Source organism: Rattus norvegicus, chromosome 1 (assembly GCF_036323735.1).
Source record: "Rattus norvegicus strain BN/NHsdMcwi chromosome 1, GRCr8, whole genome shotgun sequence".
NCBI lineage: Eukaryota > Metazoa > Chordata > Mammalia > Rodentia > Muridae > Rattus > Rattus norvegicus.
In genome coordinates, this window is record NC_086019.1 from 167,525,353 (window position 1) to 167,544,966 (window position 19,614).

The 19,614-nt window shown below is 38.2% G+C and overlaps 2 protein-coding genes across 2 annotated transcripts; one reads left to right on the forward strand and one right to left on the reverse strand.

Annotated features, from left to right (window-relative positions):
- Positions 1 to 9,633: 9,633 nt before the first annotated feature.
- Or52a20l1 (olfactory receptor family 52 subfamily A member 20 like 1) lies at positions 9,634 to 11,551 on the forward strand. The gene is made up of 2 exons (XM_006229925.1): positions 9,634 to 10,612; positions 11,448 to 11,551. The coding sequence occupies exons 1-2, from the start codon at positions 9,634 to 9,636 to the stop codon at positions 11,549 to 11,551; spliced, it is 1,083 nt and encodes a 360-aa protein (XP_006229987.1).
- Positions 11,552 to 17,478: 5,927 nt separating this feature from the next.
- Positions 17,479 to 18,426, reverse strand: Or52ae9 (olfactory receptor family 52 subfamily AE member 9). Its single transcript, NM_001000157.1, has one exon. The coding sequence runs from the start codon at positions 18,424 to 18,426 to the stop codon at positions 17,479 to 17,481; it is 948 nt and encodes a 315-aa protein (NP_001000157.1).
- Positions 18,427 to 19,614: the final 1,188 nt, after the last annotated feature.

Here is a 19,614-nt window from a genome sequence, read left to right on the forward strand (position 1 = left end):
TCCAGTTTCTAGCTGGAGCCCCAACCTCCCTGATCCTGGCCCACAGCTCACTGCTCCCAAATGACCTTGGGAAAGAGAGCTCACCGCCCAGACAGGTGGGCACTCCTGAGACTGCAGAGCAGGAGAGACCTCCAACACTGCCCACCCCTGCCCACATTCCTGGCCCAAGAGGAAACTGTATAGGGCTTCTGGGAACCGGAAGATAGGGGCATTGGAGCTGCAGGTCCCCTGCACTCCAGACACCAGCTGGACCTGAAGGGACCAGATCAACAGTTCACTGCACCCAAATCCCATGGGAGGGAGAGCTAAACATTCAGAGAGGCAGCACACCAGGGAAGCCAGAAGAGACTACACTCTGCCCACATTTCTGATTCCAGAGGAAAACACTTAATACCATTGAGACCCCAGTACACGGGGGGCCCAGGAAACGTAGTGCAGGCCCTCCTTGTTGCTACCCTCATGGAGAGCTCAACAGCAGTCCCCCATGAACAAACTGAGCCACTGAACCACAGGTAAGACCATATTTTCTGCTCCGAGCTACCTGCCTGGTGGACTCAGGACACAGGCCCACAGGAAGAGCTGAAGACCAGTAGACAGGAAAGAATACACCCCCAAAAGCAGAACACTCTGCTCCCATAACTGGCTGAAAGAAAACGGGAAAACAGGTCTATAGCACTACTGACACACAGGCCTGTAGGACTGTCTAGCCACTGTCAGAAATAGCAGAACAAGGTAACACCAGAGACAACCTGATGGTGAGAGGCAAGCGCAGAAAACCAAGCAACAGAAACCAAAACTACATGGCATCATCAGAGCCCAATTCTCCCACCAAAGCAAACACTGAATATCCAAACACACCAGAAAAGCAAGATCTAAATTTAAAATCACATTTGATCATGATGCTGGAGGACTTCAAGGAAGACATGAAGAACTCCCTCAGAGAAATGCAGGAAAACATAAATAAACAAGTAGAAACTTATAGAGAGGAATCACAAAAATCCCTGAAAGAATTCCAGGAAAACACAATCAAACAGGTGAAGGAATTAAAAATGGAAATAGAAGCAATGAAGAAAGCACAAAGAGAAACAAACCTGGACATAGAAAACCAAAGGTAGAGACAAGGAGCCGCAGATAAAAGCATCACCAACAGAATATAAGAGATAGAAGAGAGAATCTCAGGAGCAGAAGATTCCATAGAAATCATCGACACAACTGTCAAAGATAATGTAAAACAGAAAAAGCTACTGGTCCAAAATATACAGGAAATCCAGGACTCAGTAAGAAGAACAAACCTAAAGATAATAGGTATAGAAGAGAGTGAAGACTCCCAGCTCAAAGGGCCAGTAAAGATCTTCAACAAAATCATAGAAGAAAACCTCCCTAACCTAAAGAAAGAGATGCCCATAAACATACAAGAAGCCTACAGAACTCCAAATAGATTGGACCAGAAAAGAAACTCCTCCCATCACATAATAGTTAAACACCAAATGCAAAAAACAAAGAAAGAATATTAAAAGCAGTAAAGGAAAAAGGTCAAGTAACATATAAAGGCAGACCTATCAGAATCACACCAGACTTCTCTCCAGAGACTATGAAAGCCAGAAGATCCTGGACAGATGTCATACAGACCCTAAGAGAACACAAATGCCAGCCCAGGTTACTGTATCCTGCAAAACTCTCAATTAACATAGATGGAGAAACCAAGATATTCCATGACAAAACCAAATTTACACAATATCTTTCTACAAATCCAGTGCTATACAGGATAATTAATGGTAAAGCCCAACATAAGGAGGCAAGCTATGCCCTAAAAAAGCAAGAAACTAATTGTCATGGCAACAAAACAAAGAAAAGAAAAGCAAACAAACAAAAGCTCACATCTAAATATGAATATAACAGGAAGCAATAATCTCTATTCCTTAATATCTCTCAACATCAATGGTCTCAACTCCCCAATAAAATGACATAGATTAACAAACTGGATACGCAATGAGGACCCTGCATTCTGCTGCCTACAGGAAACACACCTCAGTGACAAAGACAGACACTACCTCAGAGTAAAAGGCTGGAAAACAAATTTGCAAGCACATGGTCTGAAGAAACAAGCTGGAATAGCCATTCTAATATCAAATAAAATTGACCAAAAGTCATCAAAAAAGATAAGGAAGGACACTCCATATTCATCAAAGGAAAAACCCACCAAAAGGGACTTTCAATTCTAAATATCTGTGCTCCAAATGCAAGGGCACCTACATTCATAAAAATAACCTTACTAAAAGTCAAATCACACATTGCACCTCACACAATAATAGTAGGAGATTCCAACACCCCACTTTCATCAATGGACAGATCATGGAAACAGAAACTAAATAGAGACATAGAGCAAATAACAGAAGTTAAGAACCAAATGGATTTAACAGATATTTATAGAACATTCCATCCTAAAACAAAAGGATATACCTTCTTCTTAGCACCCCATGGTGTCTTCTCCAAAGTTGACCATATAATCGGTCACAAATAAGAGGAAAAGCTCTCCATTGTATGGGAATGTCAGGGTCGGGAGGCACGAAAGGGGATGCTTTGAGAGGGGGTACACCCTTGTAGAATAAGGGAAGGGTGATAGCATAGGGGGTATATTGATTGAAAACTGGGAAAGGGAATAAACATTTGAAATGTAAATAACTAAATCCAATAATAAAAAAAGGTGCAAACACACACAAGCGTAGATGATGTCAGAAAATAATCAAAATCAGGACTAAGGGTTTTGCAACCCCATGAAAAGATCAACAATATATACCAAGAATATACCCCAGAGCTTCCAGTGACTAAACCACCAACCAAAGAGTACACATAGAGTGACCCAGGGCTCCAGTCATATATGTAACAGAGGATGGCCATCAATGGGAGGCTCTTGATCCTGTGAAGGCTTAATGCCCCAGTGTAGGGGAATGCCAGGATGGGGAGGTGGGTGAGAGTGGTTAGGTTGTTGAGGTAGCAGCCTCACAGAAGCAGGGGGTTGAAGAGGGGAGAGCAGATTTCTTGAGGGGAAACCTGGAAAGGAGATAACATTTAAATATAAATTAAGAAGTATTCAATAAAAGAAAAATATGAAGCAAAGAGAACTATACAAAGAATTAACAAAGGCAAGTTATTTGTGAAAATGGACAAAATAGACTAATTCTTAGCCAAACTTAGTAAAATGCAGGGAGACAGTATCCAAATTAGGAAAACCAGAAAGAAAGGGGAAAACTTAACAACTGAAACTGAGGAAAAAATTTTTTTCCCATCTTTATTAACTTTATTAACTTGAGTATTCATTCTTCAGTTCTGTACCTCCTTTTTCAATAGGGTTATTTGGCTCTTTGGAGTTTAACTTGTTGAGTTCTTTTTATATTTTGAAAATTAGCCCTCTATCAGATATGGGATTGGTAAAGATCTTTGCCCAATCTGTTGGTTGCCGTTTTGGCCTAATGACATTGTTCTTTGCCTTACAGAAGCATTGCAGTTTCACGAGATCTCATTTGTCAATTCTTGATCAAGGAGCATAAGCCATTCATGTTTTGTCCAGGAAATTTTCCCCAGTGCCCATGTGATTGAGACTCTTCCCCACTTTTTCTTCTATTACTTTGAGTGTATCTGGTTTGATGTGGACGTCCTTGATCCACTTGGACTTAAGCTTTATACAGGGCAATGAGAATGGATCAATTTGCATTCTTCTACACGCTGACCTCCAGTTGAACCAGAACCATTTGTTGAAACTACTATCTTTACTCCATTGGATGGTTTTAGCTCCTTTGTCAAAGATCAAGTGACGACAGTTGTGTAGGTTCATTTCTGGGTCTTCAATTCTATTCCACTTATCTACCTGCATGTCTCTGTACCAATATCATACTGTTTTATCACTATTGCTCTGTAATACTGCTTGAGGTCAGGAATGGTGATTCTCCTAGAAGTACTTTTATCATTGAGGATATTTTTCACTATGCTGTGTTTTTGTTTTCACAAATGAATTTGCAAATTGCTCTTTCTAACTCTATGAAGAATTGAGTTTGAATTTTGATGGGGATTGCATTGAATCTGTAGATTGCTTTTGGCAAAATGGCCATTCTTACTATATTAATCCTGCCAATCCATGATCATTGAGGTCTTTCCATCCTCTGAGATCTTCTTCAATTTCTTTCACCAGAGACTTGATTTTTTTTATACAGATATTTCACTTGCTTGGTTAGAGTCACACTGAAGTATTTTATATTATTTGGGACTGTTGTGAAGGGTGTCATTTCCCTAATTTCTTTCTCAGCCTGTTTATCCTTTGAGTAGAGGAAGACTACTGATTTGTGTGAGTTAATTTTATATCCAGTCACATTGCTGAAGTTGTTTATCAGGCTTAGTGGTTCTCTGGTGGAACTTTTGGGGTCACTTCAGGGTAACCTCATTTTGAATTGGCTTATGTGGTTTGCTGGTGTTTAATTTCTTTGTTCTTTATATATTTTTGGATAGTAGCCCTCTGTCAGATGTAGGATTGGTAAATATCTTTTCCAATTTTGTTGACTGCCGTTTTGTGCTATTGATGGTGTCCTTTGCCTTACAAAATTTTTTCAGTTTCGTGTGTTCCCATTTATTAATTGTTGATCTTAGTATCTGAGCTGTTAGTGTGGGACATTGTCCCCTGTACCAATGAAGTCAAAGCTATTCCGCACTTTCTGTTGTATCCAATTTAATGTGCTGGTTTTATGTTGAGGTCTTTGGTCCACAGTGACTTGAGTTTTTAATAGAGTGATAGATAAAAATCATCTTGAGTGAGGTAATACAGATCAGGAGAGCAAACATGATATGTACTTATGTTGAGTACTTATAAGTGGATATTAGCCATAGAGTACAGGACAGCCATATTGCAATGCACAGACCCAAAGAAGCTAAGTAACATTGAGGGCTCAAGATAGGATGTTTAAGTCTCTGGTAGAAGGGGAAATCAAATAGACATTGGGGGTAGACGAAAGGAGGGAAAGTGTTGGAGAGAGCATGGGGAGGGAGCAGGAGGATTCAAGTCTTGGAAGGATGGAGAAAGAGAAGGAACTGGGAGAGAAAACTGAAATCAATGGGGTAGGGTCATCTGGGATGTTCCAGAGATGTAGGACAATGGAAACTCCCAAGTATCTATGAGGATGACAGTAGCTAAGACTACTTACAATAGGGGACATGGAATATGAAATGGCCACCTCCTATAACCAGGCAAGATTTCCAAACAAGCCACAAAACCTTCAACTCACAATTTGTCCTACATCCAAGTTGTGCAAGAGATTGAGGCAATGACCAGCCAATGAATGGCCCAATCCATGCCATGAGAAAGAAACAAGGCCTGACACTATTAACACTATTGTACTTTATTGTAGACAGAATTATACCATAACTGTCACCTGAGAGAACTTGATCAACAGTGGTTAGAAAGAGATGCAGAGACCCACAGACAAAAATTAGGTGAAGCTCAGGGAATCTTTAGGAAGAGGGATAAGGAAGATGATTGAAGGAGCCAGAGGTCAAGAGCATCACAAGAAAACCTACAGAATTAACTAACCTGGGCCTATAGTGACTCACAGAAATTGAACCACCAACCAGTAAATATTCATAGTATAGAGCTAGGTACCCTAAACATATACAATAATTGTTCACCTCGTCCTTCATGTGGGTCACCTAACAGCAAGAACAAGGGCTATCTCTGACTCTACTGCCTGCCTTTCGGTGCCTTTTCCCTAATTGGGCTGCCTGGTGGAGCCTCAATAAGAGAAGATAAGTCTAGTCTACTGCAACTTAATATACCCAAAACGGTTGATAACCATGGGAGGCCCCATCTTCTCTGAACAGAAAGGAAAGAGGATATAGGAGATGGGAAGGAAGAGTGTGGGACCTGGAAAAGTGAATGGAGGTAAAGCTGCAGTCTGGATATAATGTAAATAAATAAAGTAAGAAAAACTTAATACTGAAAAAAGGAGAATGTTGTTTTTGTATGTTTGTTTGTTTGTTTTGTTGATTTTTCCCATCGCATGGATGGCCACCTACCTATGAGAAATGGTCAGAACTAAAGGGAATAGATGACTTTTTATAGATGAAAAAAACGAAGGCACAAAGTTGAATGGGTATGAAATAATGGTGATATATCTAACTGGAGAGGATGGAGGAGGTGAATATATATGACCAAAATACAATGTATGAGAGTCTCAAAAAATTAACAAAAATATTTTTTAAAAAAAGAACAGTCACATTTTCTATTTGATACTTTGTACCTTTAAGAAATACAATAGTTTATCAAAATAGAGGAAAGCCAATCTTCAACTTTTATGATTGCATTCATTCTTTAATTTTAAAGCTGTTCTCCCTTTATTACAGTGTTCTCATTCCACCCAAAATCTCAATCTAAAAAATATCAGCGGCTTGTTTCTTCAGTTGGTATCAGTAATTATACTTAACAATAAAATTGTATTTAATATTAACAAGAATGGAAAACATTAAAGATTCTTCCCCCATTTAGCCACTCTTTCTTTCAACAATTGAGCAGCTTCACATACTCTGTTAATTTCTTGTTTAGAGGGCTTAGTGAAGACTTTCATCCATAGTCATGGGAAAGCTTTGGAAAGTTGCAATATCCATGAGTTCCAAACTCAGGAAGTTTATTGTCATTTTAAAGGAAACAAGACCAAAGAATGGATAATAAGGTGTATATTTGTTTCTGAATGTATAGAGTTGACAAGATCCCTTTGGCTATCATAAATAAAGAAAAAATAAATATATGTTAATTACATATTCGTTAAGGCTTTGCCTTTAAAAACATTGTGATGGATATAGAGATTTGTCTTCATAGTCCATTAGCTTTTTTCTTAATTTATTAGTTTTAAATAGGTGTCAATAATAATTCAATTTGTGAAAAATATTCCTTTAGAAATTAGAATGAACTATTTATATATTAAAACCCTTTTCTAATGTAAAACATTACATGCTCTATTACCCCATCTTTTTTTCCATCTTTATTAACTTGAGTATTTCTTATTTGCATTTCAATTTTTATTCCCCTTCCTGGTTTCTGGGCCAACATCCCCCCTAAACCCTCCCCCTCCCATTCTCTATGAGTGTTCCCCTCCCCATCCTCCCGCCATTACCGCCCTCCCTGCAACAATCATGTTCACTGGGGGTTCAGTCTTGGCAGGAACAAGGGCTTCCCCTTCCACTGTTGCTCTTACTAGGCTATCCATTGCTACCTATGAGGTTGGAGCCCAGGGACAGTCCGTGTATAGTCTTTGTATTACCCCATCTTTTATACCTCAGAATATCATAATATAGTTTTCATGAAAAATATGAAGATTGAAATTCAAGAAAATGCTATTGTGAAAATAACACGTATTGGTTACTTATGCAGTGAAAAATGATTCTATGACATGAGCCAGACCATATGGAAAAGATCATTGAGTGGGGTTGCCAGTCTGTCAGCCAAAGCCCACAACTACTGGAGATGTTTTCTAGAAGTGATTGGTAGTAAGTTTGAGAAAAGTAAAAAGGCTTGCTCTGTCTCAGTGATATTTAGACAGCTGTTGTTAAAGTCATTCTCTGCTTTGTAAAGTTAAATTGAGATTTCCTGAGTGCATTGGCACTGTGGTATTAGAGTTGGACCTGGCTGTACCTGGTACTTATGTATTAAACAGTGAGATTCATTTAAACTACAAAAGTACTCCCTCCCCACCTCTCTTTCTTTTTTTTGAGAGAAGAGTACCTATAAACCACTGTATCACTTCATATGTGTAAGATCTGTGTAAGTACTAAGAAAGAGATCCAGTAAAATTGGGGGTTATAGAAAAGATTATTTGGTCACTCATCCATCCCATGAGAATTGCACCATACTCTTTGAGTGGATGCTAAAAATGAATCATGTCCTTTCATTGACTGTGAAAAGCTACAATGTCTTTAATATGTGAACTCATATGAAGAGATTGGAAAATTAAACATGGTTGTGTTCCCACGTGAACGTCTGAACTTCCAAAAGAAACATTAAGGTAATGTGTGAAAACACTATGGGAATTGCACCAGCACATATGAGGTGACTTCTAATTATAGTTCAGCTCACACTAGACAGTAGGTAAAGGAAGGAAAGATTTCCATAGCATTTTCCAGAGATGTGCAGAGTGTTAACAGGAAATGCTGATTTTTCTCGGTCTAGAAAATATTTCTCGCATCTTTTCTTGTACACATTACGGATACAGGTATGTAAGTCACTTTTGGTCATTAGAGGAGCAGCAAGTGGTAGTAAAAACCCACAATGCTTACACAAAAGGAAACCAAGAATTTTAGCACTTTTGAGATTGGTTCTTTCCTTTTCCTAATCCTAGCCTCCAGTCCTCCCTGCATGTGCTCAACTGGCAATAATGTGATGTGTACAAAAATTAACATTATTCCAAAACTTAACCAATTGAGGGAAAAGTATATTTCAGTTTATTTAGAGGTTTCGAAAAGATTAGAATCATTAAATATTCCCTCAATGAGAAAACAGAGGAATACTAACTTCTTAATAATTTAACTTCTAATTAAAAGTAGAAGAATTCATAGAGATTTTACCTGGAATTTAGATAAGACAAAATTTAACTTCTGACTGAAAACTAGATGAATTCACAAAGACATTTGAGCTGGGACTTAAATAAGAAACTAATATGTTAGGTAAAATACAAAAGGAATGCACAAGAGTCAGAATACATGTTTTATTTTGAATATGGTACAGAATTAAAAGATAAATTCTCCAAACTCTAAAATTATGTAACCTTGATAGAAGTAATGACACCTGTAATATTAATATTTTACAATTAAAATTTTGTTTGTTTTGATATTGAATTTTAATTACATTTCTTCCTTCTCTTACTCAATTATGATATCATTTCATCCAAAAAGATATTACCCTACATGGTTTTTCAAGTTGATCTAGGTTAGAATTTAAAGACAATTTCCCTCACTATATTGAAAAGCATATTAGATTGGAGGCTGAACATAACTATTGCATTAATAGGAAACCTATGAAAATGTATATTTTATCACATAAGTGTATCTCATTCAATATATATATATATTCTATTGGAATAGTAAACACATACTTCATTGCTCATTTTCTGACACCTTTATTAAGTACATAAATATTTCCTGACAAGTACTTAAAAAGAACATGTGCATATGTAAATAAAACAAAGAATGTATACACACACATACATAAACTATCCTAAGGAAAAAAATCGCACTTTCAACTGAATATTTCTCAAAAGTATTCAGAAATATGTCTTCTTTATAAATTATATGCAAAAGCTTTTTTATTTGGAAAGTTTTTCTGTCTGCTGTGTATATTTATGGTGTATGTCTGTGATGAGATAGATTGAGATAGACACAGAAAGAGAAGAAATAAAATATTCACACATAGAAGAGATATATAGACATTCTCAGTTCTACATAAGAGTCTTATCAGTAAAATTCTGTATCTGAAAAATGCCATATGAAATCCCATTCCGTCTCTGATTGTGTGAATTTAGGTGAGAGCAGAGCACAGAAGGAGCATCCCCAGCACCAGCTCCAGTCTAGTTGAGAAGCCATATGCCTGCAGGCTGAGGCAGCATGCCTCATCCCAACAACACCATCTTCAGGCCTTCAGTGCTGACTCTGACTGGGATCCCAGGTTTGGAGTCTGTGCAGTTCTGGATTGGGATTCCCTTCTGTGTCATGTACATCATTGCACTTTTGGGGAATTCTCTGCTTCTAGTTGTCATCAAAGTTGAGCGAAGCCTCCATGAGCCCATGTACCTCTTCCTAGCAATGCTTGGCGCAACAGACATTGCTCTCAGTACGTGCATCTTACCGAAAATGCTAGGGATATTCTGGTTTCACCTTCCAACCATATACTTTGATGCCTGCCTCTTACAGATGTGGCTGATACACACATTCCAATGTATTGAGTCCGGCATCTTGTTTGCCATGGCCATGGACCGCTATGTGGCCATCTGTGATCCTCTAAGACATGCATCCGTCTTTACCCAGAGACTCCTCACTCAGATAGCAGTTGGAGTCACACTCAGAGCAGCCCTGTTTGTAGCTCCATGTCTCATTCTCATCAAATGCAGGTTGAGACTCTACTGGACCACTGTTGTGTTGCACTCATACTGTGAGCACATGGCCATTGTGAAGCTGGCAGCAGAAGATATCCGTGTCAACAAGATCTATGGTCTGTTTGTGGCCTTCAGTATCCTTGGACTGGACATCATTTTCATCACACTCTCCTACATTAGAATATTTATAACTGTCTTCAGGCTCCCTCAAAAGGAAGCAAGACTCAAAGCCTTTAACACGTGCGTCGCCCACATTTGTGTCTTCTTGGAGTTTTACCTTCTGGCCTTCTTCTCCTTCTTTACACATAGGTTTGGCTTTCACATCCCATCCTACATTCACATTCTCCTGTCCAACCTTTACCTACTTGTCCCGCCTTTGCTCAATGCTATTGTTTATGGTGTGAAGACCAAACAAATTCGTGACCAAGTGTCCAAAATTTTGTATTGTAATTATTCTTTATTTTTTTATTTATTTACTTTCGTTTCAAACAGCAAATCTCACTCAAACCTCTTTGATTTTGCACTCTCACTCTCTATTTCTCTCTCTCTCTCTCTCTCTCTCTCTCTCTCTCTCTCTCTGTGTGTGTGTGTGTGTGTGTGTGTGTGTGTGTGTGTGTGTGTGTGTGTAAGAACATGTAAAAAACAAGTCAAGATACAGTCCACCTTGTTACCTTGGTGGTTGTTGCTGGTATTATGCATTTATCTTGAGTGGCCTCTTATGGCTCGGGTTCACAATCAGCTTGCCCTTGCAGGGACGTCTTCACTTACCTTTCTTGTCTAAAATACGTGCCTCTGTGTCCAGTTTTTCTAGTTATTGAATTCCTGGTTGAGCAGTAAGCATTTAACTGAGCTCCCTTGACAACTCCAAACTCTTGCTCCTAATGAGTGTTAAATTTAGTTGCCTCTGAACAGATAACCAAATTTTAGTTCAAATTTGTTCTCACAGCATGGTAAAACTTTGACTACATCCTAGTTAACTCAATCTATTTCTGTTATAGGTGTAGTTGAAACAAATCTAATCATGTTCAATCTTAATTTATCATAAAAGACAGTTATGTTTATTTACAAATTAAACTCTTAATATGAACACTTTCCAAAATAGTAACTATACATGTTAAACATTTTAAGTTCTTCTAAAAAGTATAAAATGGTATTGATAACACTATGCATGTAGTTCACTGGAATGTACTTATCTCTTGGTTTCAATTTTTTAATCACACTCAGAATCACTATTAGGATTAAATGTAGCTCATTAGTTGTATTCTTGTGAAATGAGGATACGGGGAGGTGCCTATGCTAAGGTCTAACTCCTTAATTGTTTCTTAGGTTTGTCCATAAAGAAGACCAGGAGCAATTACCGGACAGAAGGTAGAGGTGGAACTTCTGGGTCCCAAGAAGAAAAGAAGATGCAGAAAAGACAAAGGGACTAGTAGAAAGCAGCATTTGTGTAAGGTCTTGAGCCAGCTAGGGCCTGCCAAGGAGGTTCATGAGGGCTAGCTGATTCAGGCAACTAAATTTAGCTCAGGAGGAGAAAGAGAGATGATAATTGATAAGGGATATGCCTTTCCAGGCAGGAGATTCTGCAACCAGCAATTGTGCCTAGCTGGCAAGTTCTAAAATAATAAAGCTGTCTGTGTGTCCTTTGCCTGTTTAATCTAGGGTCAGCAGCAGATGTGGGAGCCAAGCAGGTCAAAGCAGTTAGGTTAGAGAAGCATGGTCTGTGCTGGCAGCCAGGTGAAACAAAAGGGAGCCAGGAGTGAGCTGGTAGCACAGCAGCTCCCAGGCACCGGCAGTAGCATGTTTTTAAAACTATACCCAACAAATGAGTATTAATTAATTTGATGATAATTTTTGAAAATATGCATTTATATTTAATTGTACTCTCCTCTTTTCAAGATCATATGTGATGTAGCTTATGGCAGACCTTCATATTACAAAAATTAATATATAATTAGACCTTTTTAGGTGTTTAGGGTAAGGCACAATGTGAGTAAATCTGATCAGCAGTCAACAGGCTAGTTTTGCACAAAGATTTCATATAAAGGTAAAATAAATAAGAATGAAAGCAAACATTACATTATTAGTTCACAGATAAAATAGGGGGTCCTCAAATTCAAATACTTCCATGATTATGATTTCATTGTGTCACATTGTCATATCAGAGCCTCTGAAACCAAAATTACAAACTGCTGATAGCCACAATACCTGTGCTGCAACTTGAGCACAAAGCCTCTACAAGAGCAGCCACTGCTCTTAACCACTAGGTCCTATCTTTAGTATTGTTGTCATTTCTCCCAAGATGCAAACCTTTTGTTTTCCTTTTGAGCTTTGTTTTGTTCTTCAACATCCATTGTCTTCCAAACTGCAGTCAAACTATGTTATATCAATATTTGTGTGCACGTTTGTAATTTGAATAGATCTCCAAGTATATAAAATATTGTAACTTAGTGTCAAACCCCTTTTTCCATATAAGTGTCACTTAATAAGTAATGTCTTACTGTCTCTCATGTTTGCTTCAGTGTTCTTAGTTGGTAATCACTGAAGTAAAAAATTTAAAAAAGATAAAAACGATTTTTTTTGGGTGGGATGCATAAAACCAACCTCTGCTGATGATGAATTGAATATTTAAGAAAATAGAATTCTCTGCATATTCACTTGACAGTTGAAAAAAAAACAGAAAGACTAGAGTATGGAAATCAGGCTGGAATTCATGTATCTTATGATGTTGGGTCCTGAAGGAATCCAGGACAAATGGCTAACTGAGAGACCTATTAACATATCAAAGGGGATGCTGGCTGACTGGTTGTTTCTTCCAGCACCTCCCAGCATTGCAAATACCCATCAGAGCATCCTGGCTCTTCTCAGCACTTCTCTTTCAGGACCCTACTTCAAATTTCTGTAGCTCCTGAGCTTCACTCCCTTCCGTCAGCTGATCTTCCCTATGTAATCCAGTTATTCTAACCATGGACTCTCTTTTCTCTTTTTTACCTCCCTCCTTTCTTCTGCTCTTGCCCTTCCCTCCTCTTCCTCTCCTCTTACAGCCTAGTCTATTCTGCTGGCCATATCTGTACTTTCCAGATGCTTCTGGCTGTCCAATCCCTCATATCTACAATCAAAATCTTCTCTTTGTGTCCTTGGTTCAGCCAGTTGGTGAGTTTCTCCCATACGATGCAGATCTCAGTGGTGAGTGATGGGACAAGCATTCTACAGTCACCTTTTGTGATAGGACACAAAGGAGTCGTTCAAGACATGAGGAATAGAGTTAAGAAAAAAGATTTAAAGAAATTCTTAGATTTTGCAGGAAATATTTTTCCAACAATCCCCCAGAAGGGAACAATTGACGCAAAAGGATAGTGCAGAGTTAGTGATTGTTTTAAAGATGATTATAAGACTTTTGACCCTGAAAAATTTCCAGTTGCTGCCTTCAGTTATTGGTCTCTTATTAATGATATCTTTAGTACTATCCCCACAGCAGTCAGTTCCTGCCCCTGTGGTCAAAATGCCCCAGGTTAGAGGGCAGGGGAGCCCCTAAAGTAGTTCCAGAGAAAGTCTGCAGCAGACTGAGAGGAGCTTTGTTTTGCCACACAGAAGTCAAAACAGACTTTGGCTGTGTTTACCCTACGATGATATCAAGAAAAAGTCTTAGACTATACATGGACTGACCCTGGGCTCCAACCTCATAGGTAGCAATGAATAGCCTAGTAAGAGCACCAGTGGAAGGGGAAGCCCTTGGGCCTGCCAAGACTGAACCCCCAGTGAACTGTTGGGGGAGGGTGGTAATGGGGTGAGGATGGGGAGGGGAACACCCATACAGAAGGGGAGGGGGAGGGGTTAGGGGGATGTTGGCCCAGAAACCCGGAAGAGGAATAACATTTGAAATGTAAATAAGAAATACTCAAGTTAATAAAGATGAAAAAAAAGAAAAAAAAAGAAATGTTCATTGTTCTTAGTCATCAGGGAAATGCAAATCAAATGGCTCTGAGATTCTGTCTTAATATCTGTCAGAATGGACAAGACTAAATTTTCAAGTGACAGTACATGCTGGCAAGGATGTGGAGCAAGGGGAATACTCCTTCATTGCTGCTTGGAGTGAAAACTTATACAACTATTTGGAAATTGATGTGGTGTTTTCTCAGAAAATTAGGAATAGTTCTACCTCAAGACTCACGTATACCACTCCTGAACATATACCCAAATGATGTTCCACTGTACCACAAGGACACTTGCTCAACTATCTCCACAGCAGCTTTATTTGCAATGGCCAGAAACTGGAAACAACTCAGCTATCCCTCAATTGAAAATAATGGATAAAAATGGGGTAAATTAAAGAATCAAATACTATACCACTAAAAACAAAGATATATTTAATTTTGTAGGTAAATCAATGGAACAGAAAAGATATCATCCTGAGTAAGGTACCTAGAGCCAGAAAGACACAGAGGGTATGTACCTACTTTAAGTACAGATGACCATGATATAATACACAGATCAAGAAGCTAAGTTATGAAGATGACTCAAGGGAGGATGTTTGAATTGAATTTAGAAGGGGAAATTAAATAGACCTTGGAAGTGGATGGGAAGAGGGTACTAGATGGGAGAGGAGATGATGAGGTGAAAGGGGGTTGGGATGAGAAGACTAAGAACAGGGAGAGAGAAGGATCTGGGACAAGCTGGAGACCTGGGATGGCAGAGGCTCCTGAGAGGATACGGATGTGACCCTAGTTGAAACTCTTAGCAGCAGATGCTATGAAGTCTGGAGTGGCCTCCTCCTATATAGAAAGGCGGAACTTCCAGTAGAAGGAGAGGGACACCAACCTACCCAGAAAACCTTCAACCAAAAATATGCCCTGCCAATAAGATGTGCATGGATAACAATGGGGCAGACTTTGAGGAAATGGCCAACCAATCACTGGCCCAACTTGAGACCCATCCCATTGGAGAGAGCCGACCCCTGACACTACTAATGATACTCTGCTATGCCTGTAGACAGAGACTATCATAACTGTGCTCTGACAGGATTTACCTAGGAGTTGATGAAAACAAATGCAGAGGCCCACAGCCAAACATTAGGCAGAGTTCAAGTAGTCTTGTGGAAGAATCAACGGACAAATTAAGAAAGCAGGGAGGTTAAAGGACACCACAAGAAGACCTACAGAGCCAACAAACTTGAACTCATGGGGGCTCACAGAGACTGAACGACTAACCAAAGAGCATACATGGTCTGGACCTAAGCATTCTACATATATGTCGCAGATATCCAGTTCGATCTTCATGTGGGTACCCTAACAATTGGAGAAGGAGCCATCTCGGGAACTCTGTTGCCTGCCTTTGCAGCCCTTTTCTGTAGCTGGTTGCCTTGCCTAGCTTCAGTAGGAGAGATGTGCTTAGCCCTGATGCAACTTTATGACTTCATGTGACAGGGTGGGTTGGTACTCTGAGAAGGGAAGAGGGAAACAGGAAAGCAGGTAGGAATGTGGGAGTAGGAGGATAGAAGGGAGGAGGGTACAATCCGTGAATAAATAGATTAATGAAAATGAAAAATAAAAATATAATGGAAATTAATGAATTGTACATTAAGAGAATGATGCCAAGAATTAATAAAACAAATAGTATGTTAATTGTAAAGAAAAAAATAAAAATCACTTAGCAAAAGTAACTTTAAACAGATAAAATACAAGTTAATAACATAAAGTTTGAAAGGGAAGTATCAGGAGATACAAAATGAAATCCATAGGATCATTGGTGAATGTATGAAAATTGTGTTCAATTAAATTAGAAAATACAAAGGTATACATAAATTTTCAAACATGGGTAACCTACCAAAGTCAAGCAGTGATGAAGAGTTCTAAAATAAAGAAAACCTACTGCAAACTGAATCCAGAGCTGGAATCTACTAGACCCTTCAAGAAAAATTAAAACCAGAGTAACACCAGTGTTCCTCAAACTATTCCATACAAGAGGAAGAGAAGCTCACATCAATGTATGTAAGTGTGAAATTCTCAAAGCAAAATGAAGATAAATTAAACATAATTTCATATCGAAAGGTGAAAAAATATTTTAACACAACTCAAACTATTTCATGAAAAAAGCCCTGTTGAAACTATGAGCTGAAGGATCTTATGTTAACATAGGAAAAGATATGTATAGTAAAAGTTGCAAATACTACAATTAATGGAAAAGGCAAAAATTAAATTATTTCTTCTAAAATCATAACTGTAGGAAAGATGTTTACTGTCTCACTTTTATATAATATAGAATATAGTGCTTGAGTTCTTAGCCAGAGCAATAGAGCAAGAAAAGAATGTATATGAATATGTATACATACATATTCATGTGTATTAAAAAATAAAACAAAATATTTAGTGTCTATTTTATAACACAAATTTCTGTATTTGAACTAAATTTCTTCCACAAATATGCTCATCCATTTATCATTAATAAATAAAATTTCAATTTAATGGCTGTGCCTTCATTTGTATCTCTCTATAAAATCAATGCATCAAAATTTATCACAAGGCATGCCTTTCCTTTGCTAGCTCATCATATTGATATCTACATACTGCCTCAATATCACTAGTTCTTTGAGTAGTGCAACATACATTACATAATAAAAAATGAAGTCAATATTTTAGCTGTGTTCCTTTCTGACTGACTTCACATAAATTTGTCTCTTTGACCTATGTTAATTTCCACATCTCAGAAGCATTGTTCTGTAACTTCTTCTAAGACCAGAATTCTATTTCCGCTCAATTCATACTGACAATGATTCTATTTCCTCTCCCTATATTTTGGAGCAGCAACTTCCCATGTAACTTCATTTCTTTGATGAACGGAGAAGGTTGTTGAATTTTAGGGGTTTTTTTATACTTTCATAAAGTTATTAATAGTATTTTACAGATTTACTACAATAAAATCATCATCACCATGTTTATTTTACTTTAAAATATGCTGATAAATATACATTCATCTATATTATAGACATAGCAATATAGACAAGAAGATAGATAGCAATGGATAAATGTAGCTAGGCATACTATCACACACCTTGGGTCCCAAAACTTGGAAAGCAGAGGCAATTGGATCTCTGCAAGTCAAATGACACTCATGCATACATAGCAAGACCCTGTCTCAAAGAGAAACCAGAACAGTGAAATTTGAAAATTCCCAATGAAATATCAAATAATTTTATCAGTGATTTTGATAAAATTAAATATTGAAGATAAACACAGAAATATACATGTGTAATATATCTTTTATTAAATAGCATTTTGAGGGGAAAGTGGCAAATAAGACTAGTACACCACTACTATGAAAACCACATTCCTCCAACAAAAGTTGCATCAAAATGTTTTATTATTCAAAATTTTTGTTTTTGAGAAAAAAAGAAAAGACTTACCACTCGGTCACGAATCTGTTTGGTCTTAACACCATACACCAAGGGATTGACTGTGGGGGAGACTAGCAGGTAAAGGATTGCAAAAATTATATGGATACTTGGAGGCACATTCTTGCCAAAGCGATGAGTTAGGAAACTGAACAATGCAGGTGTGTAGAAGGCAAGAATGGTGCACATATGGGCAACACAAGTGCCCAAGGCTTTAGAGCGGGCACTCTGGGAAGAGAGCTGAAATACTGCCTGGAGAATTTTTATGTAGGATGTGGCTATAAGTCCAAGGTCAAATACTGTCACTGAAAGGGCCACCAAGATTCCATATATTCTGTTCACCTGAGTGTTACCACTAGCCATTTTTACCACAGCCATGTGCTCACAATAGGCATGATGGATGACATATTTAGTATAGTACAGCAGCCTTTTAACGAGAAGCGGACATGGCATAATCAAAAGAATAGCTCTGCTTAGGCCAACTAGACCGATTTTAATCACCATGGGTGTTGTCAGGATTGATGCATAACGCAGTGGGATGCAGATGGCCACAAAGCGATCGAATGCCATGGCAACTAGGATGGCTGACTCCATGATACACAATGTGTGTATAAAAAACATTTGTGTTAGACAGGCATCAAAATCAATCCAATGTGCATCAAACCAGAAGATGTTGAGCATCTTCAGAGCTGTAGAACAGGTAAGACACATGTCATTCATTGCCAGGATGCAAAGGAAGAAATACATAGGCTGGTGGAGACTTGACTCCAGCTTGACAGTAGCAATGATTATGCTGTTCCCCAGCAGGGTCAGGACAAACAGGAGACAGACAGGGATGCCAATCCAGCAGTGAAAGTTTTCCAGACCAGGTATACCGACCAGGAAGAAAGATGCAATTTGATGTGAAGCATTGCCTGCCATGTTAAACTAGGGATGTTTAAAAAAGAGAAGAACTAGGGATGTTGTAAGTGCAAGCTTAATAATGTGGTAACCAGGAAAATGCCCAACAGACAGAAAATATGAGTGCTAGGTTAATTTTAAATGCCTTCCTTGGACAATCTATTATAACCACTTTATACAACTCACTATGAAGCTCACACTGTTCTCAAAACCTTTGTAAACCCTCAGGAAAAAAATTCAACCTTTAGTGGCACAAGATCTACATTCGGAGGCATAGGATCTGCGTTCACAAAGGAAAATGTTGCATTTACTTCATTTTTTTCCTGATATGATCATGTAATTTAATCTTATTACAAATATTCCATTTGCTGTTACACTGGCAGTTAATAGAAGAGTTATAAGCATAAACATAGAATGTAAACACACCAATTGGCAAACATTTCAAGAATTCACTTACTGTAGGAGACTTTTATCCTTAGGAAACCTAGCTCAGTTGTTGAAACTCAAAAAGATCTAATAAGAATTAAAAAAAATCCAATTACAGAAATAAGTGCTTCATAACCCTTCAGATGTAAGAATTCAATTATAGAAATAGGTGCTTCGTAACCCATCAGAGGTAAGTTTGATGTATTTTAGGTCAAAAGTGACCACTGTGAAGATTTAAAGGATCTTCTTTATTTCATCTTCCACTTCAGGGCTGGTGATGCTTCATGGTATAAAGAGAATGAATATCTCATCAGCAGAGGAGGCTCAAACTATGCCAAGACAGGATGAAGAAAGAAACAAAATAAAGTTCGATTGGTTATTTCAGTACTATTTTTTAGAAGATGTAATGGAGTCTGACATTGTCTGGCATCAATAGGAGAAGCCCTTGGTCCTGTGAAGGCTCAATACCCCAGTGTAGGGGAATTCTAGGGTGGGGAGGTGGAATTAGTTGGGTGGCTGGCGAACACCCTTATAGAAGCAGGGGGAGGAGAGATGGGATGTGGGGGGGGTTCAGAGGGGAAACGGGGAAAGGGGAAATGTAAATACATAAAATACTCAATTTTTAAAAAGAAGATGAAGACAGGAAGACAGATCACTTATTAGTTGGCATTAAGTCACCACATTTCTTTTGTAATGAGATGTAATATAAAGAGTAGGCACCTTTCCCCACTGAGCCTTCTAACTACTACTTATTTCTTGAAGGTCAGATATCTACCTAATCTT

What these genes read in the sequence shown, in the direction of transcription:
- Or52a20l1 (XM_006229925.1), top strand. Translation starts at nt 9,634, where the DNA reads ATGCCTCATCCCAACAACACCATCTTCAGGCCTTCAGTGCTGACTCTG. An exon ending in ATTTACTTTCGTTTCAAACA is followed by an intron (nt 10,613 to 11,447) that starts GCAAATCTCACT and finishes ATTGTTTCTTAG; the next exon opens with GTTTGTCCATAAAGAAGACC.
- Or52ae9 (NM_001000157.1), bottom strand. Translation starts at nt 18,426, where the DNA reads ATGGCAGGCAATGCTTCACATCAAATTGCATCTTTCTTCCTGGTCGGT.